The 16,496-nt window shown below is 34.5% G+C and overlaps 2 protein-coding genes across 3 annotated transcripts; one reads left to right on the plus strand and one right to left on the minus strand.

Annotated features, from left to right (window-relative positions):
• Positions 1-1,944: 1,944 nt before the first annotated feature.
• On the minus strand, positions 1,945-3,972 carry LOC104725090 (uncharacterized). 2 transcript variants are annotated; one of them, XR_757835.3, is made up of 8 exons: positions 3,670-3,972; positions 3,459-3,580; positions 3,126-3,261; positions 2,978-3,036; positions 2,727-2,886; positions 2,484-2,594; positions 2,214-2,385; positions 1,945-2,083 (listed from the first exon to the last, which is right to left on the minus strand). XR_757835.3 is itself a non-coding variant. In XM_010443695.3 (7 exons), the coding sequence occupies exons 1-7, from the start codon at positions 3,728-3,730 to the stop codon at positions 2,351-2,353; spliced, it is 684 nt and encodes a 227-aa protein (XP_010441997.1). In that variant the 5' UTR covers positions 3,731-3,972; the 3' UTR covers positions 2,121-2,350. The 2 variants fall into 2 exon arrangements, 1 of the variants encoding a protein (XP_010441997.1); XM_010443695.3 differs by lacking the exon at positions 1,945-2,083 and having other exon boundaries at positions 2,121-2,385.
• Positions 3,973-4,688: 716 nt separating this feature from the next.
• LOC104728624 (BTB/POZ domain-containing protein At5g48510-like) lies at positions 4,689-5,635 on the plus strand. The gene is made up of 2 exons (XM_087471001.1): positions 4,689-4,826; positions 4,997-5,635. The coding sequence occupies exons 1-2, from the start codon at positions 4,689-4,691 to the stop codon at positions 5,462-5,464; spliced, it is 606 nt and encodes a 201-aa protein (XP_087327127.1). The 3' UTR covers positions 5,465-5,635.
• Positions 5,636-16,496: the final 10,861 nt, after the last annotated feature.

Consider the following 16,496-nt stretch of genomic DNA (forward strand, 5'->3'; position numbering starts at 1 on the left):
AAATATAGTTTTAATATTCGACGACGATGTGAAATTTGTCACCAGCTTCTCAACCTTCCAAAGAGACAAATTAGAAAGTTGATTTGCCCATCATGCTCATACTACCTTGATTTGATCACACCTATCCCTCGAGTTCAGTCACTTTGGAAATTCAATGTGGATACAACCTACACCTCGAGGTCACTACACTAACTTTGGAAACTCAATGCGTTAATTTGTGGATTCCATAAATTCAGCATTTCTTTAATATGGGTTAAAGTTTTATAAAAATACGGTTTATATATATGCATGCAAAAAAATATATTTGTGGGTGACTTTTGGCTTACAGCTTATATTTGTGGGTGACTTTACGAGATTGACTTACATTTATAAGTTAAAGAATTAAGCTGAAAAAACAAGTTTTGTAATGCACAAAATCCTTTGGCTTACGGCTTACCACAATTAATGTAAACAAACGCATAATTAGAAGTGATTCCACTTATGGCAAGGTTATTTATTTTATTTTTTCCTTTCACTAGACATGTGTCATGATCTCCTCAGCAGTCATCAAGCTCCTGTCCAATCCACATTTTGCTGACGTAAGTACTGGCCAAATACTCCTCCTGTGTATCCTGGCCTTCCTAACTATGAGTTTCGTGTGCTGCCTGAGAACTCCGTTCACGGCCTTGACGTAGTTTTTTGGAGTCGTGGACCCTCAAGACCGAACCTTCCAAGCCATAAGCTGCACGTTGACTAAGTGTTTCGAGCGGGTGAAGGCGGTTCAGAATCGCATGTAACGCCGTTGGAGAGTAACCTTCATTGCTCTTTTCTAGAACGTAGAGAGCATTCCCGGGGGTAGCCAAGGGTGCGTCGGCGAGAAGCTCTCACTTGGCTGTAGAATAAATACTTTCCCCATTAGTGAATACAACAGTTTCAGCAAAAAAGGATCAAGCCATTCGTAGTTCATATTTCATTCGGTGGACGCTAGACCATTATCAGGAACTAAGTGATATGGGTGAGATGCTAGGTAGTCCGGCGACAATCTGGACAACCTGTGGAGGTAGGCGACAACCTAGACGATCTATGGAGGTAGGCGATAATCTGGACTACCTGTGGAAGTAAGTGACAAGATGGACGACCCGTATTGCGAATGACTAGGTAACGAACCGAGAGAGTTAGGTCTCTCTTCCTTTCTCCTCCTCCTTTTTCTCCTCTTTTTTGAATGTTGTACCCTGTATTTATTAGGAAATGTCAGATTGCAAAAAGACCAAAATACCCTTCCTTTGTACTGGGCCTAGAAGTTGATTGTGGACAGGCCTTTTGAGGCGTATAAGCCCACTCCTAACAATGACTTACATTTTTGTTGAAACAAGGATGTGTATAGAAGGACCCATTCAAACGCTTAAGAATGAGAGCAACATGGTCAGGATAATTACATGAGAAGGCTCATAGTTATATATATAACACTAGAAATTAGCTTAATGTCATTAGGTTTAACAAATACAATAGTGGTTACTAACCATAAGATATTTATAAGTTTTTTCTGTGTCCGCATGTAAAACATATTTAGAACTTTTGCATTTGGTGGAAGCCCCTTGGCCCAGTGGTTAGCGGGTGGTTCATTAATGCTTCTACACTAGGATGTCTTGGGTTTGAATCCTGGATAATGTGATTTATTAATTGTGCAGATTAATGAAGGCAAATTTACAGACAATCTTGATGCGCAATTATCGACGTTTGCCATAGAATATACAACTGAAGATAAGCATAGAGAAGGAGGTGTCCATCAAAAATGTATGTATTGAATCTAATAGGATCGGAAGAAATTGTCTATGGTAGAATCATATGTAATAATTCTCATAATTTGCAATCAATAATAAATTCAGACGATAAAAAAAAAAAAAAGAAAAAAAAAACCTGTGCATCTGAGAATTTATCTCACTATCTATAAAGGACTCATCATGATTGTTTGGATTTAGAAAATATAAAAAACTGTAACCCTATGTATATTACAAATGTTTGATACACGGTTATACTGTACATGCCAACTTTTAGTGTTTTTGGATAATTAACACTCGATGAGACTTGCTAATTCAGGATAAATCTGCCAGAAAACCCATTAGAACCCATGATAAAGATGGTTAGACAATAAAAATCAAATGTACTTGAGATCAATTAGTACTTTAGTAGAGTTAAAAGACTGTAGTGGTTTAATTAGAAGAATTAAAATTTACCTAAAACCTATAAATCTGCAGGATTAATTACAAGATTGACCAAGTTGATCACTTGTTGCCGCAGCAGACCGAGACCAGGCTCTCGGCCCATTTAACAAAAGGGCCACTCTACTGAAGCTACGTACCGGTACCGGAGTTCAACTTTCCCCTTTCCCATCAGTGAAAAATTTCCCTGCAACAGTTCCAACGTTACAGACAGGGGTCGGTTTTATTTATGAGATATTTTAGTTTAAGTTCGTGTTCTAGACGAATGAGGTTGTTTAGCCTCACCTTTTAAAGCCGGAGTTTCTTTTTCGGCTTCTGCAAAAAAGCTTTTAGCCTTGTGTGCTACTTCCGCTTCAAGAACCGCCTCCAGCATCAAATCAGATCCTCTTGCACTCTCTGTAACCAAAACATTTTAGGATAAAGGCGCCAAATGGTAGCAGGAGCAACTTCGGTTTCAAGAAAAAGATCCAGAACTTGCGCAAACTTGTATGTAAAAATCAAACGTTTCACTTAAAAAATCCGTTCTACCTTTGCGTTGAGGAAGCAACTTTGCCATCTCAGCTGATACAGGAAGAACAGGTGAATCACTGCTTAGATCGTGCGTCTTGCCACTGACCGTCTCAGATAATCGTGCAAATGATGTTGCTTGAGCGTGCAGGTTAACTGAAGAGCCACTAAATTCTTGAGCCTTTAATGATAAAGAAAAGAGTAGAGTGTGTGAAAAAACAGAACAATTATACAAAAAAAAAACAAATGGATCAAGAAGGAAAAAAGAAAACCTTTGTATAATGATCTGCAGGCTTCTGTTTTTCCTCAACATGAACCGATGTAACATTCCCTACAATAGAACAGAACCAAAAATTAAGGAACAATCAACAAGCAGGAAAAAAAAAGTAATGACCAAGTGAGTGGTTTATATATATATACCATTGGTGCTTGGACTAGATTGTGGAGCTTGGTTGTCCACTCTACGAGTCAAAGGACTAGAATCAAATAGAGAAAATCTAGCTCCATGGCTAATAGCGTCTACTTGTGCTCGCAAATCTTGAACTTCTTTCGATATCTAAACCAAAGTTTGAGAAAGACTAATGTTTACATCACAACAGTTTCCTTTAACATTTTGAAACTAACTTAGCTATCAAATATTCAAATTCACAATACAACTCCATTTTGGTCCAAGATTAATGTAGCAAAACAATGATCTTGAGATCGAAACAAATGCTGAATTGAAAAAATTCAAGAACAGAGAGAAAGAGGAACCTCTTGCATCTGAGGTTGTTTCATGACACCGTCCAAGTGACCACGAGCCATATTGATGTAACCAATGGCTCTTCCGAATAATCTTCCTCCTGCTCTAGCTATAATCGGAAGATCCTTGGGACCTACAGAAAAAAGTCGAAACTCACTGAGTTGAGACATTTGATTTGGAAGGAGGAACACAAAAGATCGAAGCTAATTGAAGAGAACTAACCAACAACAGCAGCTGTGGTGCCGATGATCAGTAAAATCTCTCCGTAAGACAGCCCAAACATTGCTTCCTTCTCTCCGGCGACTAATCGTCGGTTTTCTCCTCCGTGTTTGCTTCCTCTCGCCGTCTCAGTGAAGAAGAAAAGATCTTCTCTATTTTTCTTATTGGGCTTGAAGTATTTGGGCCGTAAAGCCTATTATTATTATTTAAAAGCTGATGGGTGAATTGTGAAAAAGCCCTCAAACTTTAATAGGACAGCCGTTTTGTAAGCTAAAAGAGCACAAAAAAAAACAAAAATTATAAGTTAAAAATGACACAAAAAGAATTATATGTACCAAAGAAGTTCAAAAAAAAATCTTTAAATTTTACGATGTGTTAAAGGGGCATCTTTTTTAAGCCGGTGATGTATACAACTATAGCATGTGTCTCGGTCGTTGGAAGAAGCACACGAAAGACCTGGACAACATATTTATTTTAAACATCTTCGTATAATTTATAGTGCTTAACCATTCACATTCAAAGTGAAAAATCATTTTTTCATGCATATCATGCATGATGCATGGTTCATAAGACAATCATAATATAATAAATACATCTTTATGCATGTAATGCATTTATTTTTTAAAAAAAGTCGATCGACTTTTTATCTTCTTTAACACCAGTTTGATTTCGTGATACAATTTTCAAGAGAGGAGGAGGCAATCATATCATAATATAAATACATCTTCATGCATGTAATTAATCCATTTATAAAAATAAAATAGTCGTGCGACTTTTTGTCTTCTTTAACACCAGTTTGATTTCGTGATACAATTTACACGAGAGGAGGAGGAGGCAATTAAGAGTTTGGACTTGTGCATGAAATTTCATTTTACTATATCTCTGTACTGTCTTCTCGATTTCCAAAGTCTTGAAAAATGGAAGTAGACGATGGGGAAATAAAAAAAGAGTCAATTTGACCGTTTTCATCGTGTTCTCTATATAATCCACCATCGGTTTACAACAACAAATATACTATTTATATGGCAACTCCAAACAACCAACAGCATTTCTCGGGTGGACTCGCAAAGGTTTTGGCTGAAAAATGGCAAGTTGACGTACGGCTCAAGGCAATGAATAGTGATGAGAGTTCAGCTATCTCTGCCCACAAACTTATTCTGGTCGTCTCTTCTTTCATTCTTCTCTCTTTATTGATATCATCATATGATTCAAGAATCAATCCTAGAAATTCTAATGTGTATTGATTGTCTCTTATGTGAAATGCTTTTTCTTTTCGTGGTTATTGATGTTAATCTCATGCATCATGTATATATGTTTGGAATTTGAATAGGCATCAAGATCTGAGGTTTTTAAGATGTTGCTAGAATCAGACGAGCTTAAGACTTCGACTAAGCAGATAGAAACAATCACTTTCTCAGAGATGAAACAAGAAGAGTTGGAAGCTTTTGTTGAGTTTATATACAGTGATGGCTATATGCTTTCTGCGAACGTGAAGCAACATGCTCGGTCACTCTATCTTGCGGCTGATAAGTACGAGATTCTGCATCTGCGAGACCTATGCAGAATCAATCTGATATCTTCTCTGAGTTTGTTGAATTCTCTTGACCTCCTTGAGCTTGCTCAAATACCTTATGACAAAGTCCTTAACGATGCAGCCTTTAGCTATATTAAAACGAACATAAGTACAATTGCTAGCTCTGATGAGTTCAAGTTGTTCGTCGCCAGTAATCCAAATCTTGCCGTGGAGATAATGAAGGCTTCTCTTGCTCATAGTCCTACTAGTACTTTATACTTCTGAATGTGGTTCGACCAACAGTTCATGTGTTAGTTTGGCTGATACACGCTGTGAAAGTTGTTATTCATGCTATCGTACTCTTCGTTGGACCTAGAAGAATCATGCACAATGTATATTTTTCTTTTTGTTGTGTTTCGAAATATTAACAAATCTTATATTAAAATAATTGGTTTTTAGATCTTTTTTTTTATTTTATCTAGCATTATTTATTTCCTATGCATGCAAAATGACAATATTGAGAGTATACTATATATTTATCGTTAATTAACCAAGCGAATTGTGTTACGTGTATGTATATTGTTCATCTTAATTGTAGTAAGTTACATGCGTACTGGCGCTCGTGGATTATTACAAAGCGTTTATCGGAGTGTTGATGGCTGTTGATTGCTTCATAACTTCTATAGAGAGAACTGGTTTCTATAAAAAAGAAAAGAATTGATATTGTGCTGTATAAGACTGTCTTAAGCAGCCACTCAAAACCAGAAAACAGAACATATAGAAACACACAACACTAGAACAATTGCCAATCGAAACATATATATAACAACATTTAAGACACAAAATAGCTTTGTTCTAGTGTTGTTCTTCCAAAACCACCTTTATATTCTAAATAAGGCCCTGTTCATAAGACACCAAAATATTCTAAACAACTATTTTTACATTAACTTTTTTTTTCCCCTTCCTCTCGAAACTCTCTCTCTCTTTCAACCAAGTTCGCCCTAGCCGCCAGAAAAACCAGTTTCTCCGGTGACCGGCGCTCTTCGCCGTAACAGTGAGAGGGTCCTTATGCTCTGTTTTGTTTGTTCTCGTTTGTGTCGCTCGGCTAGATCTGGAGGTTTGATATTGTTGTTGGTGCGCTCAATGAATGAGATAGGTCTTCACGGTGAGGCTTGCTTGGCGGTCTTTTGAGCGTTGTTCGTCCTCCCCTAGAGTTTCAAAGAGAAGTTTCTTTTTCTTTCGTCAGATCCGGCGTGGTTCTGGTCTCTTAGGTGGTACTTCTCGTTTTTGTGGCCATGGGTTCTTGTAGTCTCATGTCTGAGTAAGCTGATCTCCTCATCTTTCTCCTGCATCTTTTTAGTGTTGTCTCATGTGAGGTGTTCAGTGCCGTTTGCAGTCTTGTTGCGCCTTCGTTTGGGGAGCCATTAAGGTTGATTGAGGTTCTGATTTGTGTTTGTGTTGAGGAAGCGGTCAGAAAAGCCATGTTTGTGAAGGTTTCTGATTACAAGTAAGGACGATGATGCCGGATCTTAGATCAACGGTTGGTTTGGAAAATAAATGTCATTGTGGTTTGCTTGTTCCTGTCTCAGATTTTGTTGTTGGTCTTGTGCTTTTTCGTTTTTATGCCACAAATATGGGATGGCTGAGGATCCTTATCAGTTCCGTTCAGCCTTTGCCTTTTCTCCCAGTTTTTGTCTCCTTGATTCAGCCTGTGGTTCCTGTAAGGCTCGGCTCCTTTCTTAGCAGAGATTTCGTACTTAGTGTTTGGTTGGTAATCTTCAAAGCTTGCAGTGTTTTCTTGCTTTTGGTGTTTGCTGCGTGTGTTAACTTTGAGAAGTTTTGCATTGCTCCTTGTCCCCACCTTCATGATCTGTTTAGATATGATCGCCTTTTAAAGGATTCTAGTTAGACGTAATGAGACGCATCAGTCGTCGTCGTCGCATCTGGGAGTTTGTTTGAGTCTCTATGAACTTCTATGAGTGCTCTTTGCTTGCCGGGTTATGATATCCTTGTTCTCGAGAGATTGGCTCTCACCTTGATAGGAAGAGGTAGGTGTTATCTACGGATTGGTCGTGGGCGGCCGTGATAAACCGCATGCGCAGGTGTTTCAGAAGAACAAGTTTCTCGGCTATCTTTGGTTCTTCCATATTTAAGGTTATGCCTTGTTATCTCTGTTTTTTGTTTAAGGAGTCATCCTCTTTCGTTTTGGGTTCAATATTATTTGTTTGTATTTCTAGTTCAGATTATGGTTTCCCTTCGATAGGATTTAGTTTTCGGGAATTTCTTTTTCCTTCGGCAATTGATTCCGAGGACTTCTAGTTGTCCACCGGCTTAAGTGTCTCTCTTTTGGGCATATGTAATCTACCTTTGATTTCAAAACAAGTTCTAATAAAATTCAAGATAACAAAAAAAAAAAAAAAGCGCCATCATTCGGCAAAATAAAAAATAATAATTATCTCATTTGACCACCACATGGGCTCGTCATTGTAGATCTACCTACGAATTCAATTTTTTGCATGGATAAATTACCAAAGAATATGAGAATTAATTATCTGGAACTGACCTTAAATGGTGAAAATGGAATTTATTTATCGGTTTAAGTGAATCATTTTCATTGTCTACTTTGCTTTTAATCTTATACTAGATAGTTAATAATGTTTTACAACCGAAAAATGTTTGCCTAAATTTTATAATAATTTATTAGTTATAAAATAATAGTGAAAGTTTTATTTGATTTACTCTATATAATTTATAATTTTGACGTTCAATTTACTTAGTTTCATATTTTGATTTCAACATGTCTTAGGTAGTTAGGTACATAATATAATGTTCAAATCCGCAAATCATATAAATTTTATAAAATTCAGAAAATAAAACAAAACTCGTATTGAAGCGGTCGTGTTTAGAAATCTCGATTTAACTTTTTGATTTTTTTTTTGCTGTATATACTATATTGGATACAATATAACATTTTTGATTTCTTAGATTTTTATAAGATGTCACTACGTTGATTTGTAGTGCAATAAAATATTTAATAAATTAGATATAATATTTCATATTTTTAAAACATAAGCAATGTTGTATCTTAGTTTTTAATTGTATACTAGGTACCAACCGCACATATAAATCGATTTAAATAAAATATTATGAGTAAAATTATTATTTGAGATTTAAGATTCTTTGTATAAAACAAAATATGTAAGTAAAGTTCTTTTCGTTAATTCAAATTTGCGTTTATTTTCTGTAAAATATGTTTCACCCGTGAAATATTTGAACTTGGAAAAGAATTTTAAGGTAGTGTAGAAAGTTTTGATGTCTTTTTGTGTTTCTAAAAATCAAATTCACATATTTTATGTTTCACATTATTACTATCTATATCACTATACCATTAAATAGATAAATCAATATTTTTAAACTAATTAATTTAATTTAAACTTATCCTAAGTTTAAAAATGCAATGAGAAAAATGATAAAAGTGATAAATAAATTAATAATTTTTTTTGAAATGTAATTTACTTTTAATAAGTAAATAGGTTATGAAAATGAAAATTAAATACTTTCGGATTAAATAGTTGATTAAATTTTTCATTTTAAAAAACTAATAGAGAAAAACATTGGCTCATAATATTTCAGTGGTATATTTATGTAAATAATAATGATAAATATGAGCATTTATTAAAAATGTACATAAGCTCTGTAAGCGTGACACCTCAACTTTTGTGTGAGAGCTTCTCTATTAATATATAGTGGATATTAAAAGCAAGTAATAAACTGGGCACAAAGCTCTCTGGCGACGACACGCCATCTTTTCTTCAATAATGTTTCTCTTTTAATATATAGGGGATATCATTATTAGACTATTTAGGGATGCATATATTTAATCTTAGTTTTATAAATAAAATTAAGTTTTATAATTATTTTTAATAGTTTGTTATTGTTTCTTAAAATTTATGAAACAATAAATAAAATCTATTAAATAATTTCAAAACTATTGTTTTATTATTTTATAAACGAGTATAAGATTTTATTTGGTTAGTTATTAAATTAATTAAAATGCAATGATATTTTTTGTAATATGTCACATGATAGTAGAGTTAAACTTCTAACAACATTGTTTAAATAAGTATATATATATATATATTAAAAATTTGGATTACAAATAATAAAATAAAAGGGTAAAATGGAGTTTTAATATAATTATAAAAAGAAAGGGGTAGTGGAAATAGAGATAAGTATAGATAAACAATTTATTTTTCGAAAATATACCTATATAAAAAAAGGTTTTTAATTTTTGAAAAATAAAAATGAATATTAAATTAATAGTATCTTTAAACACATTGTCAGTCCTTCTCACTCAGAGAGACAGACACAGACCCAATGAATAAAAGCGAATTGACTAAATTCAATTTATTCTCTCAATTTGCCCAACCAAACTATCCATCTTTTTTGTTCGAAAAACTCCTTTCTCTAGACAAAACGACAAAAGGATTTTTTTTCTTCTTCCTTCTACTTCTTTTTGAAAAACAATCTAAAACCATGATTTTGGAGGATTTTGTGAAATTTGCGAATTTTGAGATTCTGAGTGATTTTAAGTTTTTAAGGATATTTGGTGAATGTTAGATGAATAAAGGATATAGTTTGGTGTAATTGTTTTAATAGACAAGAGAATTTTAGACATTTTATACTTTTAGCTGAACTATAGTGAACTGCTCGGTCTTCGCTCAGTCGGATTTTCAATGATTTTTGGATGAGTTTTGTAAAAGTGATCTAATTGCTCCGCTGAATTGCCTTTAAAAAACATCAATTTTCATCTCATGATCTATCTGAATGGACAAAGGAATATAACCTAATCATTTTTTTTTAAAGGGTTCGTAATAAAAATCTTCATCATAAAATTATGTTGTTATTGCGAAATGAAGAATTAAATATCCAACCTCACATAAATTTGTTAATAAGTTTACCATTAGTGACTAAAAATAAAAGAGAGAATATAGAAAAAAGGTATGGGAAGCAAGAATAAGAATCAATTTTAATGTAAAAAGTTTCTTTGGTTTAAAATTTATCTCTTTTCAATTTTTTTCTATTTTTTTAGCTAAAATGAGTTATATATATGTATATATATATATATATATATATTAGACTTATGAAAGAAAAAAGAAAAATAACTATGGGAAAATTCCTAAAAAAAACCTCAATTTATTTTTATTTGACTTTTAATACAGAATAGTTTTTTCTATATATATGTGTATATATATATATATATTAGACTTATGAAAGAAAAAATAAAATTAACTAAAACATAAATAATTTTGGGAAAATTCCTAAAAAACCTCAATTTATTTTTATCTAGACGTTTAATATAGAATAGTTTTTTATTGGAATAAAAATATCTAATATATTAAATTGTTGTCAAATAAAACCTTATGTTTAATTCTCTTTTTTTTCAACCTAACAACCTTATCTTTAACTTTAGTTTGACTACAGTTATATATTATATATAAAAATTATACCATTATCAATTGTGCTAAAACTTTTTTAACGAAATTACAAAATACTTTAGTTACAAGTTGAAATGTTGAATGACTAATATTTCCACTACAAGAAACACGGATTGTAACGTCATTTGTTTTTATACTTAACGTCATTTGTTTTTATACTTAACGTCGGTACTAAACCGATGTTAATAATTTAACGTCATTTTGTTAAACGACTTAACATCGACTGACGTAAAAAGATTTAGCGTCACTTAAAGAAGTGACGTTATATTTAACGTCAAAAGAATAACGTCGGTTCTTCTCAATTATAAAACCGACGCAAGTATGCATTATATATTTTCTTTTTATACTGATTATTTATTAAAAACAATACAAATGTGATTCAACAAAAAAAATTGTAAAAGCCGATTCATATAAATCATTCCAGATATCTATTGATCAAAATACAAAATGTAATTTTGTCACTGTCTTACAAAACATAAACATAATATCATAGATACATTTACCAACTCAAAAACTCCATAGAGTAAACCCCAGAGCCATAAACATCTCCTTTCTTGGTGAATGAGTTATCTGCTCGAAACATCTTCGGAATTGAGATAACGAGATGGTCCTTTGATGTTGGCAGCATGTTCTTCATTATAGTCCAAAGTCAGCAACCTGAAGTAAAAGACAATCCACCATGAGCAAAACTCGGAGTCGGGGTGGGGTGGTTTAGACAGAGATTTCAAGGAGAATGAAGATATATTTACCTAAGCTCTCATGGATTGACATTGACCCACCATCAACTTGTTTCTTGGATGATTTGATCTTTGTGGATTATAGGATGGACATTCTAGAATGAATTTAATTGAACATGAACATGGGTTCTGAAGATATGTTTTCTAGATACGCATTAAACTGGTGGATAGTTTTAGTAAATTACCCCATCATGAAGATACTCTAGAGTCTAGACATTCTTCTCAACCTTCCATAGAAATGCCAACGAACACCAACTCTTCTAATATAGCCAACATAATCAGTAACTGGAAAGTAACAAAAACAACATCACTGTTTGTTAATGTATCAATATGACGGATGTAGTGGACTCTAAAAAGATTCTTACTTCAAACTATGGAGTGTAAACGAAAAAGAAATCATTAAGGGAGCAAAGTTCAATAGATAAGCACCATTGTTCACTTTCCCTAGCTATTTATGAATAGTCCTAGAGAAATAACAAGATTGTAGAACTAGAGTCAAGGGCTGTATCAGTATAACTAAACTATATAGTATTTAGTTTTTGTGAAGTGATCCCAACCTGTTGTTGGTGTTTATATGTTCAATTGAATATGGTTTCCTAATAAGTGGAAGAGAATAATGGTTAAGGCTAACCTTTTGATGCCTAGCAATCTTTGCGTCCTCTACTTCTTAATATGATCTTTTGGTAGTCACCTTATATATAACACATGACCATACCTCAGGACCTGCAACACAACTATTCTCATAAGCACTCAAAATTCAAGACCTGCAACAAAAAGTTATTTTTCATAACCAGTCTTGAGAATTTTTGGTTGTGGTAGAGCTCTGAGTCGCTAAACTTTTTCTCCATTCCTGATTTTGGATTCATTTGCCCACAACAATGAATCAATACACTCACTTGTGCAAACAGAACAGTAAAATCAAGTGATATACCATCTACTCGAATCACTAACTCTCAATATTATCAATTTTCTCATGATTCCTGCAAATATCTCAACTAGAAGTAATGTTCATGATTGAAAAATTCTTCAAAATAGAAATCTAATCAAAACCTTACCTTCTACTTACGATTTATGAATCCTACCCAAAAAAATTCTACAAAACTATCTATCCCTTACCATTACAATCCAAGTTATTCATCAGAACCAGAATCAAATTACCAAATGCATCTCAATCGATTATAGAAGAGTACTCTCAGAGAAAGAGAAAGCAAACCTGGGATCGAATTGAGATATAGTTCTTCGTCTAGGGATTTGAATGTCGATGGAGATTATCAATTTGAACGAATCGGAGATGCAAAAGAACTCCATAGAACCGAATCAGAGATAAAATAGTATGAGTTGATCTGGATCGATCCACAACTCACAATTCTAATGAAACTTATTGGTTTTGTTAAGGAAGAAATATATGATTAGTTATTTTATGTTAAAAACTTAAAATTGAAGTCGGTTTAGTAACCGACGCCAAATCCCTTCCCAATTTAATTTTTAACGTCAGTTTTGAAAATGACTTAGAAAAAGTGACGTCTTCTACCGTATTTGTTGTAGTGTTCAAGTTTGTAACTAAATATTAAATATTAAATATTCTCCTTTTGCCTGGTTAGTGTGATGATCATAAACCCCATCATAATGACATTTCAATATTGATGTGGTCAGTCTTTGCCAAAAGGTACGTGGGGCTTGTTGTCTTTGTTATTGTTGGCGGTAAGTATAAGGATTATGATTGTGCCAATCATCAACATCACCTTTTGTACGCAGAACAACATTTATTGGTTTTTCTCGAATAACATTGAAGATATAGTTGTTTCGGGACTTTCAAATATGCCATAATAGCCAGAAAATTAGCATTTGTGTATTTGGAGGAAGACCATTTGTATATTGCATATCCAAAAAGTGTTAATGAATTGTTAACTAGTAAAAGATGCCGATAATAGCAGATTGATAGGGATATTAAAATGTTCCCAATTTCCCATATTTGTTTGGCTTGTGGACAGTAGAAAAGAATAGGAAAACATTTAGACAAATAGAATCCAAATTCATTCGCCTTGAATTTAATCGAGTAACAGAGGGTAAAGATTTTGAAAGAATGCGCCAAAGGAAGTGTTTTATTTTTGGTAATATCTTAAGCTTTCAAATTTTTGTTTTCAAGCTTATTGATCCATGTGGTATTGGTGGTTGCTGTAAAGGTATAGAGAAGCACAACACATTGATTCACACTTGGAATGCGCCAAGCCAACGCTTTAATATTTATTCTTATCAAACTCTTAACCGCTTACAAGAATAAATCTAAGCACTCTTCTCTTCTCTATCTAACACAACACCCTGTGTAGATCTAAGAGAGTAAAACCAACTTTCTCTCTTTTTATCTATAAGAGAAGAAAACCAACCCTCTCTTTCTCTCTTTTTATCTAAGAGAAAGAAAACCAATTCTCTGCGCACTTAATCACCTCCCTGATTAACGTCACAGAGAATTGAGAATACCCCTTCTAAGCCTTATTTTTGTGGCTTCGAAGTTCACAACTATATCAATATTCTAGAATGCTCAAATGGGCACGTCAGCTCACACATCCACATCAGCAACTCAGGCGTTTGTGATTTGATGCAGCTTCCTGATTGGCACATGATATGTATGTATTTTACACTCTTTCATCATGCTTTTGTCATTCATTTTGTTCTCTTAATTCATTCTTTTGCATTGTTTTAGGTCTCTTTTGCATAACATGCATATCTAAGTAGTCTTTGCATTGGTCTTGCACGCATCTTGCATATTGGAGTTGTTTCAGGTGTTTTAGGAGGTGTCCAAACCATCAAATGCAAACAAGGATCAGGAAAGCAATTAAGCGACTCGATCTACACTACCGAGCGACGCAAGCTTCCACGTCTTTGATCGAGTCGAGTGAAGATTTTACTTTGGGATTCAGCTTTCGACATCTTCATCAAAGTTGTAGGGAATTTGATCATCTTTCCAATGCTGTTTACTTCAAGCCAATCGGAGTCATGGTTAATGAGTTATCACCGTTTTAGTGGATGCACGTACGTTCTGAATTCCGACTCGACCTGCACGCAAAGGAGAGCTCCCCCTCGATGGGATGTTAGCAGCGACTCGACCAAGACGTCTCAGGAGGGCTCCTGAGCACCCTCAAGACGCGACTCGATCAGCAGCTCTCAGACGACATCCTCAAGCCGCGACTCGATCGACGTTCTCAAGCCGCGACTCGATCGACGTTCTCAAGCCGCGACTCGATGGACACTCTCACGTCGCGACTCGATCGACACTCTCACGATGCGACTCGATCGATGCTCTTAAACCGACGTCCTGGTTTTGTCCTGAAGACGCGTCCGAGAAGGATTCCCAAACCGACGTTCTATATTGTCGTTTTATGTTTTAGAGATTTCCATGTTTTACTATAAATACGTTTTGTTAAGTTTTCACTCGGACATCTTAGCTTTTATCTCGTTTTTGTTCTTTCCCCTAAGGTTTACCCTAGCCACCAACTTGACACTTTTTATCCCGATATCTTTGAATTTATTCAGTATTTTGATTCGATTTCTTTTCAAAACTTGTTCATCTCATTTTTATCTATCTTAGGATGCTTGATTCAATGTTTTCTGAGTTTGTATCTTTGACTATGATTTTCGGATCTGAGTAGTGTGGTAGTTCTTGAGGATGTGATAGATTAGGTGGAGGATCTTAGGATGTAGAGTGTTTAAGCTTTGATTGTATGATTCCCTTATGGACTAGAGTTATAAATACTAGTTTCTCTCTGATCAATTGGAACTGGGTTTTAGATATTTCCGCATCCAAAAGGTGTTTGATGAAATGTCTGACCAACTAGTGCCAGAGACTTACGTTCCTAGCCTAAGAGATTAGTTGTCCAGGATGTTTGTTGACGTGAATGAACTTGATTTTCATGCCATGCTTGATCATGTTTCTCTAGCGAGAACTAGGTTTGGAAGTGGTTGAGTTTGAGTAGCTTCTGTCAAGAGATTGGATTAGCTAAGTTGTGATGTTCATTGTTTAGGGATAGTTTGCTTGTGGCATGTTAAACACTCTGTAGACTAGGATACTCCACCGACATCAATTACTCCCATCCTTAGGACTTCTATCTTATCTGATTGTTTCTGCATCCTTAAGCTTGTTCTTTATTTCTGTTCCAATAGCTTGCTCATTTGTCTCTGCTCATTTAGTTTGTTTTTGCTCTCTTAAGTTATTGCATTTTAGCTCTTGTTTTGTAAACTTGTTTTGTTCTTGCATCTCATTCACTCTAGGTTGTTAGACAAAAACTCATTTCGAATCTGGCTTAACTTGTGACTGCTTGATTGCATCTTGAGTGATAGTAAAGATTTCCATTTGGATTGACACCTTCTGTACTACAACTGCATAAGGTTAATTGAGACCTACTAGGACATACAAAAATCCTAGTATCAGCACAACGCTCTGTTCGGTACAACGACTTGTTCTTCACAGCTAGTTGTTCCAGAATCTGCATTTACAATCTCCCCCTTTTTGACTGAGTTTGATACTCAAGCATCTCTCTGATTCATCCTGAAAAGACACTCCAACAAACACAAGCCAAAAACAGAACAGACAACAACTAAACAAAACAACAGTCATTATCTAGCAAAATCAATCAACAGTTTGTTCAAACAGAACTATGATTAAGAACCTAATAATCAGAAACCCCATCGGGCTGCAGCGGAAACCATGTTCTTAGTAGCTCTCTAATCAGACTTAATCAATTGGCATATTTTCAAACATTAACAACCTAAGATCAACCAATTACTCAATTAAGTCTCCCCCATAAACAATGATTCTCCCACTAAACCAAGTAGCTATAGGATTCTCCCCCGTAAGCACAGAACTCCTTATCAGAATTATATCAAAAAATAGAATCAGAATCATTCTCCCCCAGCTTGAGTGATCAACTAAGTCAAAAACAGACATATGTATCACAACAATATACTGAGTTATGGGAATCACTTACCTGCTAACGGTGCTTCGCATCCTTAAGCATTTTGATAATCAGCCTTGTCGCCTATTGAAACAGCTTCATGTGTGTAAGCACTTCGACTCTTCTTGCAACC

The sequence above is a fragment of the Camelina sativa genome, chromosome 11, assembly GCF_030686135.1.
Source record: "Camelina sativa cultivar CO46 ecotype springtype chromosome 11, ASM3068613v1".
Taxonomy (NCBI): Eukaryota; Viridiplantae; Streptophyta; class Magnoliopsida; order Brassicales; family Brassicaceae; genus Camelina; species Camelina sativa.

Bases quoted from the DNA above. Each gene is read 5' to 3' on its own strand.
- LOC104725090 (XM_010443695.3), bottom strand. From the start codon at position 3,730: ATGTTTGGGCTGTCTTACGGAGAGATTTTACTGATCATCGGCACCACA. The intron at 3,037-3,125 runs GTATATATATAT...GTTCTATTGTAG, and splicing joins ATCTAGTCCAAGCACCAATG to GGAATGTTACATCGGTTCAT. The intron at 2,595-2,726 runs GTAGAACGGATT...TTTTGGTTACAG, and splicing joins GTTGCTTCCTCAACGCAAAG to AGAGTGCAAGAGGATCTGAT.
- LOC104728624 (XM_087471001.1), top strand. From the start codon at position 4,689: ATGGCAACTCCAAACAACCAACAGCATTTCTCGGGTGGACTCGCAAAG. The intron at 4,827-4,996 runs GTCGTCTCTTCT...GAATTTGAATAG, and splicing joins CTGCCCACAAACTTATTCTG to GCATCAAGATCTGAGGTTTT.